General features: G+C 36.2%; 1 protein-coding gene across 1 annotated transcript in view; it reads left to right on the top strand.

The window, feature by feature from the left end:
* The window catches only part of GPLD1 (glycosylphosphatidylinositol specific phospholipase D1), an 871,054-nt gene that overhangs the window by 458,671 nt on the left and 394,400 nt on the right, over window positions 1-17,983 (top strand). Inside the window, exon 13 of the mRNA XM_044065746.1 lies at window positions 17,823-17,962. Within this exon, the coding sequence (XP_043921681.1) occupies window positions 17,823-17,962 (140 nt within the window). The remainder of the gene's footprint in view (window positions 1-17,822; window positions 17,963-17,983) is intronic.

Raw genomic sequence — 17,983 nt, 5'->3', positions numbered from 1 at the left:
ATATGAATTTATAAGTATGTAATTTTTTTTATTAATTTCTAGTGTAAATGAATACATTAAGCCTTTATCATCATTATATGTGTTAATTATTTTTGGCACAGGAGCAGTGTTTTTCCATAATATTGTTACACCTCTTCTTTTTTGTGTATGATGTGAACTAGATAACACAGTATACATTTTGGTGTTAAGTCTGTTAATATCACCCTGCAATAGGTGTGTTTCATATAAAAAACTGAGCTGAGGGTTGAAAGTTTTCAAGTATCTAAATAAATTCCCTCTCTTACAACTATTGTTTAAACCATTAATATTTAGTGATATACAATTTAAACAAGACATGAAGTTAAGTCAAAGGTTTTAAATATATTTTCTATAAAAATTGTATAATGTGAAAGTTTTATATTCACTCCTCTGTGTGCTTGAAAATCATCAATGCTTATGTAAATATTAACTAGAAATATTGATGAAAAAAATATGTGGAAAATTCTTACAGACACCATCAATTTTTTGCTAACTTTTATTAACTGTAATGACATCATTACATAAACTTTTCTACCCCTCCTGGAGTCCAAAACTCCCTGCTCAGTTAAAAACTCTATCCAAGCATCTCCTTCCATTCTGCAAAGTCAAAGACAAAAAATCCAGTTACTACTCTGCTATAAATTTGGTAATTGTTCTCAGTGTAAAGTATAAGGATTAACTACAACTTCTTGATTCATTCTGTATAACGTATAATAGATAAAAGAATTTAAAAGAATGAACATTATTCAACTTATATTTTAATAACTCTTTGTTACTGTAAATATACACAAAAGGTTTAATATAAATATCGTAACATAGGATTATAAGTGTTAATATTTTCTGATAATTTCAGGTCTCATTTAACATGTTAAAGTTAATATCACTATCTTAAAATGCACCTATACAATATAGTTTTTCACCATTTAATATTAATATATATCTTACTCACTATTTCTCTCTCTTCCCTTTTATATCCCCTTCATTACTTATAATTATTATATGTAAGAGAACATTTTAGATCTACATCTCTTTTGTAGATCTCTTTGAACCCACTAAATTATAATATCACTGCAAATCTAGTATGAGATAAGTATGCGAACAAAATGATTGGACCGATAACTTCATACATTTATAGTTGGTTGAAACAGTCATATTACCAAATCAGCTTTATATTTGTTTTTGTTCATTTATCTTGCAGTTTGGTTACTTGTTCTAGTATGACTGTTAAAGTAGTATTAAAGAATTTGGATTTCCCTTCCTTTCCTCTCACACTCTTTCCCCTTTCTTATTTCTTCCCCTTTTTTTTCTTCTCCTTCTTCCCTTTCTCCCCCATCTCTCACCCTTTTTTAGTTTGAGCTTTCTCATGTTCTTTACTTTGTACATAAAGAGAGAATTCAGTATATTAAAATAACAATTGTTAAGACCCTAATACATATGTAACATCAAAGTTCTGAAAGGTAGACACAGAGCTCTAGTATTGCTAATAATAATATAACCAGAAACATTATTTTCTGACATGTCAAATACAGTGTATCCTCTTAAAAACACTTCAACTCCTTCATTCTACCAATACAAGTGGTGAGCATGTTTCTTCAATAACAGTAGTGGTGATATTGGGATATTTACTTTAGACTTGATATTCATTTTGCCATTAAAAATTATGGTCAATAAATCTAAATAAAAAAAGAATTGGATCATAGTACATAGATATGATGGAACATACAAATGCAGGCAAACACTCAGTATGACCAGATTGACACATATAAATAGAGAGGTATGCACTGAGTCAGTACAAGTATCATTTAATTAAGTAGTTGATGCTCTCCAAGTCACTGTTCTTGTGGTTAGGGGGTAGGTTTAGGTCATATTATATATATAAGACTGATATGTTGAAACAAATACATTTGTTGAATCTGACTACATCTTATTATAATGTATGAAATGTCAGTACTTGTAACCAGATGTCTTCAAAAAGACAAATGTATTCTAATTCAAGGTTATATTGTCCTTTCTCTCTCAAAGAAATGCAAGTTAATACATGAATTAGCATGAGAAAACAAAAAGCACAATTGATTTATTTAAAAAAGTACTCTGTAAATGTACCATAATGTCAGCTTTAATATACCTTGTTTTATCTCACAACTAAACAAGTGTGTCACTTATTCTTTGCAGATATTTGTCATGGAAGAAAGAAGATCTGGCAACATATATTTTGTTAATGAATTAACTTGGGTGAAGAAAGTGATGATGTGATAATCATTTCTTAAAGGACACATACAGTACTGCCAAATATCATATTATTTTCCATATACATTGCGTAGTCTATTCATAAATCTTAACTTTCAAGGGTTTTTAGTAAGTTACCAAAACATTAAATGTGTTATACATCTAAACTAGGTGCATTAAGTCAATGTGTCAGAAATGCCATTTGAAGGGGATATAAAAGACAGAAAAATCATTTTATGTGATTTTAACAGACATGTTAGAATGGCACCATAAAAGATGCAATGAAATACAGTTGCAAAGTGGGATATTAGTGGGAGTATAACTCAGATAGTCTTAAATTGATAAGGGTGAGCTGTGCAACAATACAAAACTTTCTTCAAAAATATATATGTCAAACATCTGCATGCACCCTCAGATATGAGTGACACTACAAACTGTAACATTGCCTTGGAACATACTTGGGTCATACCTAATGAAAGACCTTAAATTTACAAGCAACCCAACACTTTGATGATAGAGTAATACATGCATAGTATGTTTACAAAGCCACCATACAAATAGATTCTAATCCCTTAGTATATATATATATATATATATATATATATATATATATATATATATATATATATATATATATATATATGGGTCCACTTTCTAATTTCAAAATACTGAAATCCCGAATTTCAGTATTTCGAAATCACAAAGCTGAATACTCAAAGTTCCGAAACCGGCAGAAGCGAAATTCAAAATCCCAAAGCACGGAGATTTTGAATTTCCACTTCCACTGGTGCGGCGTGTGGATGTTTAGGTTTAATTTAGGTAAGTTTGTGTGTGTAAGTATGTTGGTTAGGGGCTTTAGTGTGTGTAAGTGTGTGTTGTGACTGTTATGTGTGTGTGTGTGAGGGACTGTAAGATGTGTGTGTGGGAGTTTCATTTGTGTTTCTGTTTGTGTGATCTCGGAGTTAGAATATATAAGTAAGGGGGTGTGGGGGCGCAGCGCTCCACATGGGGGGTGTAGGGGGTTTATATGTTGTTTAGATGCATTTTTTGATTGCGGGGGGAGTTTTGTGTTTGTTTATGTGTGTACTGTATGAGTGGTGTAGTTTCAGGATTTTGAATTACGCGGTTGTGTGTTTTCGGATTTGTGAGTTGTGCTCGGGTTTTCGGCTTTGTGATTTCGAAATACTGAAATTCGGGAGTTCAGTATTTTGAAATTACAAAGTGGACCCACATATATATATATATATATATATATATATATATATATATATATATATATATATATATATATATATATATATCCATCCATCCATCCATCCTTTAGAATGGCTTTGCTTTAGAGTTCAGGAAGGTAAAAGTGAATCAGCATCATACCATGCATTTTTGACAATGCTGACTGACAGTAATGACAAGGAATAAAGAAGGATGAGGAATAATAGACCAAAATACATTACTGGGGAGCAACAGATTTAGATAAACTGCTGACTTTGGCTTATGGGAGTAGTAGGGGTCTAAACCACAAACTTTATGATTATTTATTATGATTATTCATCAGATTGGTATAAACTATTGGTCCTTTTCACACATATCTCAGTCATTTAGTATAATAAAACACATATATACAATTTAATGTATGCTACGTAATTGAAGAGATAACCCACTTATCCCTGAGATTACCAATTGGAACAGGCTTATAGAGCCTGCAATGTCACTTACTCACTATTTCACTACATACTCTTATGCTGATGAATTGTGTGAGATACTTTTTCAGCAAAACTGATTAGGGCCACCTTACTTCAGTTTAATAAAATGCTTTCCATCAACACTCACACACGCACACACAAGAAGAAAAATAAAAACCCTTGCTGCTGCTTTATTATATGCCTTTTCTTCTCTTAAAGTCATTATAGAGAGCTTTAAAATGCTCAGAAACTCCACCTAATATATTTTGAGACATAAAAGGCAGCTGTTGTTTTATTATTACTGTGGTCACTTGCATTTAAATAATTTGCTTTACTCTTGTTTGGAATGTATTCAAGCACATCTAAATGTTTTGGAAACCATGGAGGATATTTTCACCTCTTTCATATTTATTTATTTTATTCCTATTTATCTATTCAATCTCAGCAGATGGAGTTAACACTTTAAGAATTAATAACAAATTCAATAGAAGGAGTTAGGTTCTTACTTCTCTATATATCTCAGCAAGTAGCTGCATATCCGTGTTGTCTTATTTGGGCGGCTTCATTCACTGATGCCATTGAATCTGAAATACTAATTACTGATGACATCTGTAGCGCCGCTTCATATACTTTGTGATGCGACCAGAATAAACTTAATTTACATAGGTCTATAGTTCTGTTTTGCTTGTATTAAGTTACAATTAATTTTAAAGTGTAAACTTCAACAAATGAATACTTCTAGGAAAATCAGTGGGTTATTTAAATTAGTAACAAGCATTTGCTGCCGTTACTAGTTAAACAGGAGTACTTCTGGTTTAAGGATGCATCTACATGACTAACGTCTTGTGAGGAGCAAGAGAAGGAATAACTTTAAAAAAGAAAGGCTTCTACCCAAGCGGCTAAGGTGGGAAGAGGACTTTGAAAACTGAATTAAGATAGAAGCAACTCTTGGCTCTCACTCAATTTTCAGTTATTCAGGCACAAAAAACAAGCTGTTGAGCATATATATAAAAAATAAAGCAAAAGAGTATACCACTGTCCGACTTCTTCCCACAACCATGGAAATCAACCCTCTCTCATCAGCCACATTAAATTAGACTCAAAAGCTGCCGAGCCATCCAATAAACTTAAATTAAAATACATAAAAAGACTAGTTTATCAGGAATCTGTCACACAGAGCTGCACTGCGAAGACAGACAAACTGCAGAATTATACAGGTACACTAAGTTGCTAAGTAAAAAAAAATTGCACTTTATTCATCTGCTTTTACTGTAATTGTGTTTCTTCCCACTTTACTACCTTATTTTACTTGTGCTTCTTAAAAATACTCAATTGTATTATTCTGCTGCAGTTATTACTGCTTTGTAGTAGTCTGATTAAATTGTAACTGTTATTCTAAGCCTTTTGGTTTAAGCACTTGGGCTTCAGACCAGTTGTTTTACATTAAGAAGGTTTGTGGACTGCATTGTTGTGGCAGGACAGGTAGCTTACATCCTTCTAAGTTGGGAATTGCTGATTGAAGGCTCAGTGTCTGTTATTCTAAAAGTGCATTAGTTCTGGTTTAAGCACTTGGGCTTCAGGCCAGTTATTTTACGTTAAGAAGGTTTGTGGTCTGCACACTTGTGGGAGGAGAGGCTAGATTATGCCCTTCTGAGCTGGTAATTTCTGGTTAAAGGCTTATTGTGCCTGCTTATTTGAACTGTTTCTTTCTGAAATTTGTGCTCCTTGTTTGCTGTAGCCCAGAAGTTAGTAGTTTATTGGCCATTTTGGGTTAATTTCTATCTCTTTCATTTCCCTGTTATAAAAACCGCATCTGCGTGTTTTTTTTTTTTTTTGTGCTTGTATTCAGCTTAGCAAGTACCTGCCAGGTGTCCTGCAGAGTTCTATAGCAGCAGAGAGACAAAAGAGAGACTTTGGAGTGATTAAGTATATTTTTTCTGCATTTTCTTGCTGTCTTTAACTAATTCTGCCTGAAACACCAATTTTATTAGCATTTCTGTGATTTAAAAAGCTTGTTTCTGCTACATATTGTACTTATTTGCTGCCTGCACTTGAACTAAGTCATTTTTGTGTTTAAATAATCTGTTTAACTGTTGTAGGCTGCACACTAAAGTGTGATAGCCATTTATGTGCATTTGAAGTGTTTTTTTTTTTGTTGTATCTGCTTTTTCTGAAAAAAAAAATACTTGTTTCCCGCCTTTCTGAACTCATATAGTCCATTTTTTAGGTTACTACTGAATTCAGGGCTGTGTTACAAGTTTTTGTGTTGCCCATTCCTTACTTGGATAGAAGGAAGTTTCTCTGTTCACCTGTGAGAGAGGGGAGCTTTGAGCAGCCTATCTGTCCCTAGAGGAGTAGTTTCAGCCCAGAAGTTAGTAGTTTATTGGCCATTTTGGACTAATTTCTATTTCTTTCATTTCCCTGCTATAAAAACCGCATTTGCGCGGTTTTGCGTTCCTGGCAGTGCTGGTTAGCTAGGGTTAAACTATTTCCGGCTCCACGAAGTCTACTCTTCAATTTTTCCCTTGGAACTAGACACATTTTCAACTTAAGCATTCAAACCATTCACTTCATAGCCCAGCACTTGCTCAAAACTCATAGCAAGCACTAATTAACACTAGCACTAGACCCCCCATACTGTCCAGAAGGACAAGGCTCTCTATTCGTTCCTACCAGCCAATCAGTAAAACAGTTCACTTTACCTATTTAGGCATGTCCAAAGGGCAGTTTCAGGTGTACTCTCCAGTCCAACTGGTAAATCTGGGCATTTTGAGGCAATGTTACAACTGCCTCATGTACACAGACACCCCTCTCCTCCTACCACCAAACACTAATATATGCGAAAGATGCAATTATACAGCCAAACTGGAGGCAAAGCTATCTCAACCCAAGACTGGAACTGACAGTCAAGAGGAGAAGGAAAATACTTGTAACACACCACCAGTCTTACATAGACCTACTTAACCAACACCGGCAAATAACACACATAAATACACAAAAACATACTCGGAGGCTTTAAATAAAAATCTGCAAAAGCAACAGAGACCTCCAAAACAGACACCCAAGCAAGCTCCACACCCCATCACAAACCATGAAACACATACTTCACATAATCAGTGTGCCACGCAATCACAGCCCTTAAGGCAAAATAACATACCCGACACACTAGTAAAAGGTGACTCTATAGTCAGGCACACCGATGTCCCACTAACTAGGCTGGACAAGGAGAAGGTTACAGTTAGCTGCCTGTCATGTTCCAGGGTCCGCCACATAACACAAGCACTCAGGTCACTCCAGAACAAGTACAAATACAACTCTGTCATGGTCCATGTTGGTGTGAATGACCTGAGATGTACCTCGCTGAATTACATGAAAAGAGACATGGAAGAGCTCTCTGATCACGTAGCCCAGGCCGGTATGACCCTGACTCTGAGTAGAATCCTGCCCTCACCAAAAATTATTCCACAGTATAAAGAAATAATGGACAATTTCAACAACTGGCTAAGTTTCTGGTGTCATTCAAAGAGGATCCGGTATCTGTCTGCCTGGGATGACATGCTCGACAAGCCACATTACTTCGCAAGAGATGGCTTGCACCTGTCACCCTTAGGCTTTCGAATACTGGCCAAGGCTTTTGCCTCCCCCATAGTGCCTTTTTTTAGGCAAGGCTCAAAAGACAAACCCACCACCGTAAATAGCACAAGTAACCAAAAACTGAGGGTAATGCTACTCAACGCCAGAAGTCTAAACCTCAAAATGCATGCACTTGAGGCACTCCTCAGTATGGAGAACATTGATATCTGTGCAGTAACAGAAACCTGGTTTAAGGCTCCAGAGAGCACCCCAGCACTACCAGGCTATAACTCACACCATTCTTTTCGGCCACAGAACCTGGACTGAAACACAAAAGGCGGGGGTGTATCCATATTCATCAAGGATACCTACACCTCCAGGTTAGTGGTGCAGCACAATGCCTCAGCCATGTACAACTAACAACAGGCAAAACTGCAATTCAAATTGTAGCTTGCTACAGATTACCCACCATGACCCAGGACCCCCATTCTACGTTTCTGGAGACACTGGAAAATATGAAGGCCCTACCAAATTCCCTAATATTTGGTGATTTCAATTACCCACACATTAACTGGGAAAACTACTCAAGTACTAACTCCCTTGCTAAACGCTTCCTAGTATTTATAAACTCAAATGCCCTGTATCAACTGGTCAACACCCCCACCAGATGTGACAACATATTGGGCCTGGTCATCACCAACATGGGTGACTAGTGTTTTACACCAGAGGTCAACCCCTCGCTTGTTAGATCAGACCATAGACTAATCACTCTGGATATCCACATTCTGCCCCACCCCCAATCAAGGAAAGCACCGTGAAAAGCTTTTCAAAAGCAAACTTCATACTACTTAAGACTGAGGTGGAAAGGTTCACAGCCCCCATGCTAAAGGACAATGCTGTCCAAGCTGCTGAATCCCTTACAAAGGCACTCTATGAGCACCTGCAAGAATGCATGTATTGTGCTATCCCAAGCAAAACCAAGACTCACTCCTCCCAAGAAAAGGAAACAAGTCTGGTGGACCCCTGCCATAAACAAGCTATACAAGAGAAGGAGGAAACTAGTACAGAAAAGAGTAAAATACCAAGAAGGAAAGACATCCCTGATCAGTATCAGCAAGAAACTATGATCCCTCATAAAATCATCCAAGGCTAAACTGCCAAGGACTCCAAAGATAAACCCAAAGCGTTCTTTATCTATGGCAAGAACCTAAGTGGAAACTCTCAGATCTGCTCTGAGTTAGTGCAGATTGGCACAAAATACACTGAACCGACTGATATTGCCAACATCCTGGCAGACAGGTTTAGTGCAAACTTCACCCCCTCTAACCCCCTAAAGGGCCCATAACCATACCATAAGAATGTAGAGCCCCTGCAATCACTGACACACTGGTTAAAACATCCCTATCCAAAGCCAAAAACACAGCTTCAATGGGATCAGATGGTGTCCAAAGCTGTGTCTTACATGAGCTCCAAAATGAACTACCCCTTCACCTAAACTCACTCTCTACAGGCTACGTACCCATAGAGTGGCACACAGCAACAGTTATCCAGCTCCACAAAGGTGGAGCTACAACGGACTCCAGGAACTATCGCCTTATAAACATGACTAGCCTAGTCTGCAAGGCTATGGAGCGCATCATCATGGAACTAGACATTGGGAACCTCCAAACATTAGACCCTACACAGTTTGGCTTTGTTAAGGGCAGATCATGCCTCCTAAACCTGGTGGACTTCTTTGAGACAGTTACCAAGGCTTTAGACGAGGGAAAGGAGGTCCACACAGCCTACCTAGACCTCACAAAGGCTTTTGACACCATTCCCCATTCTGGTATTATCACCAGCCTGAACATAAATCCCTACGTCATGAGATGGGTTATCAATTGGCTCATGGATAAAACCCACACGGTGAGAGTTGCAGGCTCTATGTCCGACTCTAAACCGGTTACAAGTGGCGTCCCCCAGGACTCAGTCCTGGGACCCCTCCTGTTTGGTATATACTTCGTAGAGGTACAGGCAAGCACAGGAGGACTATGGCTGACCATGTTCGCAGACGACTGCAAACTGGGGGCCATAACTGACTCTCTGGCTGATACAGACATCCTCCAGAAGGGTCTCACTGAGATGGATACCTGGTGTAAAAATTATGGCCTCAAGCTAAATGCCAAAAAGTGCATAGTCATCCCCTTTGGAAGAAACAAAGTACCCGCAAACTACCACATATGTGGTAGTCCCCTAAATACAGAAAATTTAATAAGGGATAAGGGGACCCAAGTAGATAGTAATCTCTCCGTTGATAATCATATTGCCAAGGTGGTTAGAAAATCTTTCTATGTGACTCACCTAATTACCAAAGGGTTCGCATCTAGAACAAAAGAGGTTATTGTACCCCTCTACTCATCACTCATCAGACCCATCATAGAGTACAACGCCCCATTTGGGATGTACCGACACCTGCAACAGCTGGAAAGACCACAGAAGTACCTCACCAAGAGGATTACTGGCCTCAAACAGATGCCCTATGCAGGCCAACTGAAGAAACTCCAGCTGTACGCGGTTGCATACCGCTTACTCAGAGGTGATCTCAGCCTGACATACAAGGCCATGTCCAACCCAGAATTGATGAATATGCTCCACCTAAAAGAAACAAATCCCAGAGAACCACACGCTCTAGGGATCTAAACCTTACCACAACGATAAATAGGACATGCTGGAGGGATAGATTCCTGTCCCAGAGACTCCCCATGCTTTGGAACAGGATTCCAATCTACATTTGGCAGAGCCCCTCACTAACACTCTTCAAGAGAAACCTTGATGAGTGGATGGAAACAGAAAATTTACCCCGGGGATCACTGCAGTGGCTCTGCTGGACAGAGGCACAGGGAAGTAATCTAAGGGGTGGCGAAAGCCAACACATTCTGGCTAGGCTTATAGATGCCCTCGGGCAGATAGCCTAGTACTTACCTATGAACCTAAGTCAAATAGGTACTTCCTAAAGGCACTCAAATAACACAGCATCAATCATTGTTTTCCTTTCATGACTACTTTGTTTGTTTGAAAGTTAAACTAGTAAGAGAAGAGAAATGGAAAGGCAGGGCAAGGAACACACACAGAGAAAGGGAGATGAAAATGCATATGTTAATTGCTACTAAATGAAATTTTCCATGTCCATAACTCACTATATGAAGACACACACTTTTCTACATTTATGAATATAGTTATGAGCACAAAAATTAAATGATAGAAGTTACCTTAATGTGTGAAGTTGAATTTGAGGTTCGGGTTTGATTAAGTAATATAAGTAATATAAAGATGATGAATTGTAATAAATGAAAGACAATATTGACTGTATAATTAGTGGGTAAAATGGGGTATATATAAGTTTTTTCTCTTTTAATTCCTTCTTTTTTTCAGTGGTTTTCCAATTATTTCTTCCTGCTGGTCTGTTTAATGAGCTGTTATTCCATCTCATGTCCTCTGTCTTGTCCAGAACATTTTTTTGATTTTAAAAATAATATGGCATTGTCCAAGTCATCAAAGATTTTTGTTTCGTCTGGAAGATATATTCTCAGTCTAGCTGGGAAGAGCAGGTTAGTTTTGATCTGACGTTTTTTTGAGTTCTTTTATTAAAGGTAAAACCATTTTCTTCTAGACATCACTATAGACGAAAAGTCATTGTCAAATCTTATTATTTGGTCCTGCATTTTTATGGGAGACTTTGTCCAAGCTGTCTTTAGTATTAGATCTTTATCTTGTGTAGATAAAAGTCTTACTATAGTAGATCTTGGATTTGATTTCTTTGAAGAGGAAGCTGCAGTAGACATAGACCTAGATTTTCTAAACACCTTGGCAATATGATCAATACTAAAAGACATAGCTTCTGAGTGATCAAGGACTTTAGGAAGCTAAGTTGTTAGAAAGTTTGTCATGTTGTCATTTTCAATGCCATCAGGTAATCCAAAGATTCTTATGTTGCTTCTTCGAGATCTATTTTCTAGATCATCTATTTTTTTCTAACAGCAAGGTGTTTTGTTTTAATAAAAATTTAAAGTTATGTTCATCCTCTGATAGCCTTCCTTTGAAGTAATTTAATGCTTCTTCAATCCCTGAAATTTGAGTTTTTTGTTGGTTTAATGTTTCTTGTATCTGTTCCATTTATCTAGAACAAAACTGTGTTTAAAATGTTCAATGTTCTTGTCCATTTAATCCATCTTAAGAGAGAGTTATTGTAGGCTGGTAAGAACAAACTGTATATCCTTCCTTAGAGAAGAATCTTGTGAGGATCCTTTGAGGTGACTCATCTTGAAGTTTGAAGAAGAGAACTTTTCAAATGAAATATTGATAGGAAAATATAGAATTAAAAAATTATTTTTTCGATATATTCCACAGAAGGCTTCAGTGTAACAGTATTTGTTGAACAAAAAAGGATAGAATATCTTAAAAATGAAATTTCTTGTCAGAGATTAAAGAAATATAGCAGAACAGATGAAAGCTGCTGTTAATCAGTCAGCATCTTGGCCATGCGCTGTAATCTTCCTTCTTCTTGCAAAGCTTTCTGCTTTACAGAAATGGGAGGTTTTATTCGAGTCTGTACATGCTTGAAAGCATTCCTACAAGATAGAAAGTTTGTGCTTCTGCTTAACAAATTTAAACCACTCCCATTTGTCTATTAAGAAAATAATGATTACTCACTGAAAAAATAAGTTATTGCTTTAATTGTGATCTTCAGAAAAAAATATTTAACTTCACAGAGAGTAAGAATAGCCTAATGGTTTGAGCGATGCTGTTTCTGGGCTGCTTCTACATCTACATCCGCCACCTTCACCCTAAAATAAGCAGCAGCACAGTCTCTGAGCAGAAATTATTTAAGTTAAAGAAAGTCACATGGCCACATTCTGAAAGAGTTGCTCTCATTGTAAGTGACTTATTTCAGTGTAAGGCCTATCAATAAACAGGCTTACATTGGGGACCGGATTCCAAAAGACCTGTTCTCAGATAGTTCTCTTTATAAGTGGTCACTTATACTGAGAACAAGTTTTTTAATCAGTCCCATAGAATATAGGTATGTACACCAAAAGGTACTATGCAGAGCTGGGGATCCCAAAAAGTATACTATAAAGCCAGGTCCATAGAAAAGCTTTATTCAATATACTTTTTTGAAAAATAAAACAAAAAAGTCAATAAATTAAGCGCTTTCGTCTCTGCTTATTCAGAGATTTCTTCAGAATACTATACCAAGCTATTTGACTGCTTTTATATTATCATTTTGAATAAAATGCACGCCCCCTATTTACTGCACCAAACCAACTCAAAGGCACAATCAAATATGTAAATGCATCCCTCATACATCTCCTAAAACACATCAAATAAAATAACACATAAATATTTCTTAAATAACATTTAGATATTTAAATATTTAAAATTCCACAACTTTACATATTAATCTTAAAAACATGTTTAAAACCATAAGTAAAATAGTTGAGCTAGCATCATGACATAAAAGGACAATGACTGATACATGAGATAAGATAAAAAACTTGTTTTACCTTCCTTTTATGAGCCCCAAACCTTATATATCTAAAGCTTTCAGTTTAAGAAAGCATGCCAATGGCAATGAGTCTTTTAAGCCTGGCCACTGTGTGGCATTTGTTTTAATTTGCCAAAGTGCCTCATATTTTTTCTAATATTAACGTCCAGGGGCCCCCTCTTTTGTTTAATTCAAGGGCTTCAATGATGCCGAATTTAAAACTATGGTCCACAAATTCAATACAATGTTTAGCTAATGCATTTTTATCATTTTTATTTTGTATATCCCTCAGATGTTCATAAATATGATTTTTTTACTTCCTCTCCATTTTTCCTATATAGAAACAACTGCATTTTATACAAAATGCACAGTATACTACTTTATCCGTGTTACACGAACATCTTTTGTTTAATTTTATATTAATGTTATTCACATTAAAAATACAGCCTTCCTTAATGTAAGGACAATAATTACAGGCACCATACTTACTCATGTTAACATTCATTGGTCCCTTGGAGGTTGTTTCTAAAATATTTTTCAGACACTTACCCCTTCTATAAACAATAATTGGTCTCTCACCAACAGACTCCCTAATTTCCCTATCACTTGTCATTACCATCCAGTTTTTTGAAAGTATATCCACAAAACCCTTGCTTGAACTATTAAATGTTGTAACAAATGCAGTGTTAAAGTTATCTTGTGTCACAGGACACCCTCTATCTGAATCTTTAGGTCTGTCAACATTCAAACTATCAATATTACCTACAGCATCACAGTTTGTTTGTGTCTTTCGGCTTTTCCCGGTTAGGGGTCGCCACAGCGGAACTCTGGTCTGCTAATGATTGGCAGTTGATTTTTACATACCGGCTTGCCAGGCCTGACGCACAACCTTCAACGAAGGTATGCTCATTCACGCATGTCTCCACGCAGAAGACGCTGTAGCTGAGAATCGAACCGGACAGCATCTTACTGTGAGGGACCACCTACAGCATCACAGCAATGTCACCATATTTTTTCTTGCTGGTTCAGGAGGGGCAAAAAGTGTCTGCTTTTACATTTGTTTACTACTTCAAGCATAACATCACTCACAAGAATAGCGGGATACCCCATGCTTAAAAACATTTCTTTCAATGTGTCATACTCATTTAGGAATCTATCAAAGAATGTGACCATTCGTGCCGCCCTCACAAACTGCTGTTTCACCAACACTTTCTTCTGTTTATAAGGGTGGGAACTCTCATAGTGTAAAAAACTATTGGAGTATGTGGCTTTCCTAAAAATCTCAAATTTAAAAACTTGTTGTTGTCTGTCTTTTATTAGTTTAACACCTAAATAAGAAATTTCCTCAATGCCAATAGTGTGTGTACATTTTAGAAATGTGGTTGAATTATTTACATACTTCAAAAATTGATGTATCATTTCAGTTGGTCCTGTCCAATAAATAAAAATATTGTCCAAAAACCACATATAACACTTACAATATGGAAAATAAGGTGACACTAACAAGAACTTTTTCTCCCATTAGAGCATGACTACATTAGAATAGAGACTCCCACAGGCCAAGCCCATTGAGACCCCTTCCACTTAAATAGAACTCATTGTCAAATAAGATAAAGTTATTGTACAGAACAATTTCAAGTAAATGCTCATACACATTAACCTCCCTTTGTGTTATCCCTTTATCAAGCAGGTACTCACAAAACCATTTAATACCCAACCTATGTGGTATGATAGTGTATAAATCTTTAACATCGATGGTTATAAATACCCCACTATCAAAACATCAAGTTTATTTATTCTTGTTAGAAAGTCCCAGGAATCCTTACACAAATAAATTTCATTCATAACAAACCTTTTCAATTTAATATCCAATAATTTTGCCATTGGTTGTGTGATGGATCTTCACCCATCCACAATGGGTCTCATCAGGGGGTTGTTTAAATCTTTATGTATCTTGGGCAACCCAAACATAATAGATATTTTAGGGTGAGTCACATTCATATAATTAAATTCATCAATAGTTATACTTCCTTCAATAAATAAATCATTAAGCTCACCCCTAACTTTCCTATATGCACCATTTACCTTGTTAAGTGAAACCTTCTGATAAGTTGTACCATTCAGTATCTTTTTCATTTTTTCATGACATAAGTTTATGTCCATAATCACAATACCTCCACCTTTGTCAGGTTTGACAATTCTCACCTCTTTATTATTTTTCAACATCTGTAGGCAATTATTGTCTTCTTTAGATATATTGTATACATTATTATTACACTTCTTTTTACCCAATTTATGAAAATCAATTTCACACAGATTTTCAGAAAGCTGTAATGAAGGGTGGAGTGGGGGGTTATGGGTGATTGATATATGCAGTGGGTTATTAGTATATTGAACATTATGAAACAGAATATTTAAATTCAGTTTCCTGACAAACTGTTTTAAATCCACGATGGCATTACCTAAGTCCATAGATTTAGCTGGCACAAAGAACATACCTCTTGCTAGTAGATCACAAATAACCTGATCAATGATCCACTATGGTATTTTGGGACTTTGGTGGTTCTGGGTAGGCAGAATTATTCTCATATTCTGCCCTGTTCCTGTTGATTTTTCTTGTTTTCCATTTTTTTATACTGTTTATTTGGCTCTCAATACTTTTAAAGATCTGGTTATAATCATACATGTTAGCTATATGAGCCTCATCCCTTGTAATCTCAGTGTCCAAATCATTTGCCTGAATAGTCAATGCATCAAAGTCTCTTTGGTTATGTTTGACCACCATCTCCATGGATTCAAAACCATGGCGATCAAAGATAGCAATTAGTTCTTTATGGAAGGGGGAGTTTGTAACTAGTCCTGTGGGGAAACGCCACGTCCTCAAACCGTTTTAGTTTAAGACACTCCTTAAAAATATATATTATCTAGCTGAAGCTTCTGAATTTTAAGAAGCAAACTGTCAAGTTTCTGTCATTTGTCAAAATAATCAACAGTACTTACAGTCCTGCGAGTGTCTTGTAAGGCAAAAGAAGAGTCCAATTTCAGCCATTCATTCAGAATGAACCGTTCATTAAATCCATTCACATTGTTGTGGTTTGCATCTGTTTCAAAATGCTCTTGTACACTTCCAGCTGCTGGATTACCTCCTCCTGAATGAGGTTGTTGTAATCCAGGGTTATTTTGCATTAAAACAACATTTTGGGATGCATTTAAAACGGTCGGCCACTCCTGCAGCAAGTGTTGGACTGAAGTACTTCCCGGTGACGTTGGGACATTTTCTTCTTGCTCCATTAAAGCTGCACGTTGAGAGACAGAACCTGATTGGTTCTTCTCCAAACATTCAAGCTGTTGAGACAGCCGCTCCAGAGAGAAGTTTAATGCAGCTAATGAATTGTTTACTGTTTGGGTAAATAACAAAATTGAGTCCCCCTCTTCAGTGCCTAAAGCCATAAACTCCACAAGAATGCACACAATCACAACTAATAAACACCAAAGGGCACTAAGCAGAGCTGGGGATCCCAAAAAGTATGCTATAAAGTCAGGTCCATGGAAAAGCTTTATTCAATACACTTTAAAACCATAGTTTTAAATTTGCCATCATTGAAGCCCTTGAATTAGATAAAAGAGGGGGCCCCTGGATGTTAATATTAGAAAACATGAGGCACTTTGGCAAATTAAAACAAATACCACACAGTGGCCAGGCTTAAATAACTCATTGTCATTGGCATGCTTTCTTAAACTGAAAGCCTTAGATAGATAAGGTTTGGGGCTCATAAAAGGAAGGTGAAACTCAAGTCTTTTATCTCATATATCAGTCATTGTCCTTTTATGTCATGCTACTAGCTCAACTATTTTACTTATGGTTTTAAACAAGTTTTTAAGATTAATATGTAAAGTTGTGGAATTTTAAATATTTAAATATCTAAATGTTATTTAAGAAATATTTATGTGTTATATTATTTTATTTGATGTGTTTTAGATGTATGAGGGATGCATTTACATATTTAATTGATCGTGCCTTTGGGTTGGTCTGGTGCAGTAAATAGGGGGCATGCATTTTATTGAAAATGATAATATAAAAGCAGTTGAATAGCTTGGTATGGTATTCTGAAGAAGTCTGAATAAGCAGAGACAAAAGCGCTTAATTTATTGACTTTCTTGTTTTATTTTTTTTTTTAAAAAAGTGCATTAAATAAAGCTTTTCTATGGACCTGACTTTATAGCATACTTTTTGGGATCTTCAGCTCTTCTTAGTGCCTTCTGATGTTTATTAGTTGTGATTGTATGCATTCTTATAAACTATAGGTATGTTGCAACATGCTAAGCTGATAACATATCAGATTAATTTCTTTACAGTAATTACCGGTACATTGCAAAGCATTCCTGAGAAATGTTGCACCATCATGCCTATCTCTAAAGATACTGTGTCTGCGTGTGTGTGTGTGTGTGTGTGTGTGTGTGTGTGTGTGTGTGTGTGTGTGTGTGTGTGTGTGTGTGTGTGTGTGTAAAATCTGCAATATATTCCTGTCACTCTGAAAGAAAAATTTGAATGCTAAGTTTGTGTATTAAAGACTTCTGTTAGAATAGTTAGTGTGTCAGAGCATCTTATGTTACAAATTACTTTTTCTACAAGGTTGTTGCATCTGTAGCATGCTTTTTTGATTTTATAAAGAATAATACATTTAGGAAGCTGTTTGTTGTTATAGCTGTCAAATGTGAATTAAGCTTGAATAATAAAATTATTTTTTTTTCATTTTTAATCAAAGCAATAACCTGTTTATTATTGCTTTTCTACACAGGACACTATGCAGTATGCAGAAAAGAGTAGCATCATGGAAACTGTGAATTCTCTTCTGGACTATTGGAATATATTTTCCAGAAATACCAATGAGCTAACAGCTTCATATTATGTAACAACTCCTTATGCCCGGCTAGGATGGTTTGTATAAGCTTTCATCAT

The sequence above is a fragment of the Protopterus annectens genome, chromosome 3.part0 (assembly GCF_019279795.1).
Source record: "Protopterus annectens isolate FY-2018-M chromosome 3.part0, PAN1.0, whole genome shotgun sequence".
Taxonomy (NCBI): domain Eukaryota; kingdom Metazoa; phylum Chordata; order Ceratodontiformes; family Protopteridae; genus Protopterus; species Protopterus annectens.
This window is presented reverse-complemented; position numbering and strand designations above follow the sequence as displayed.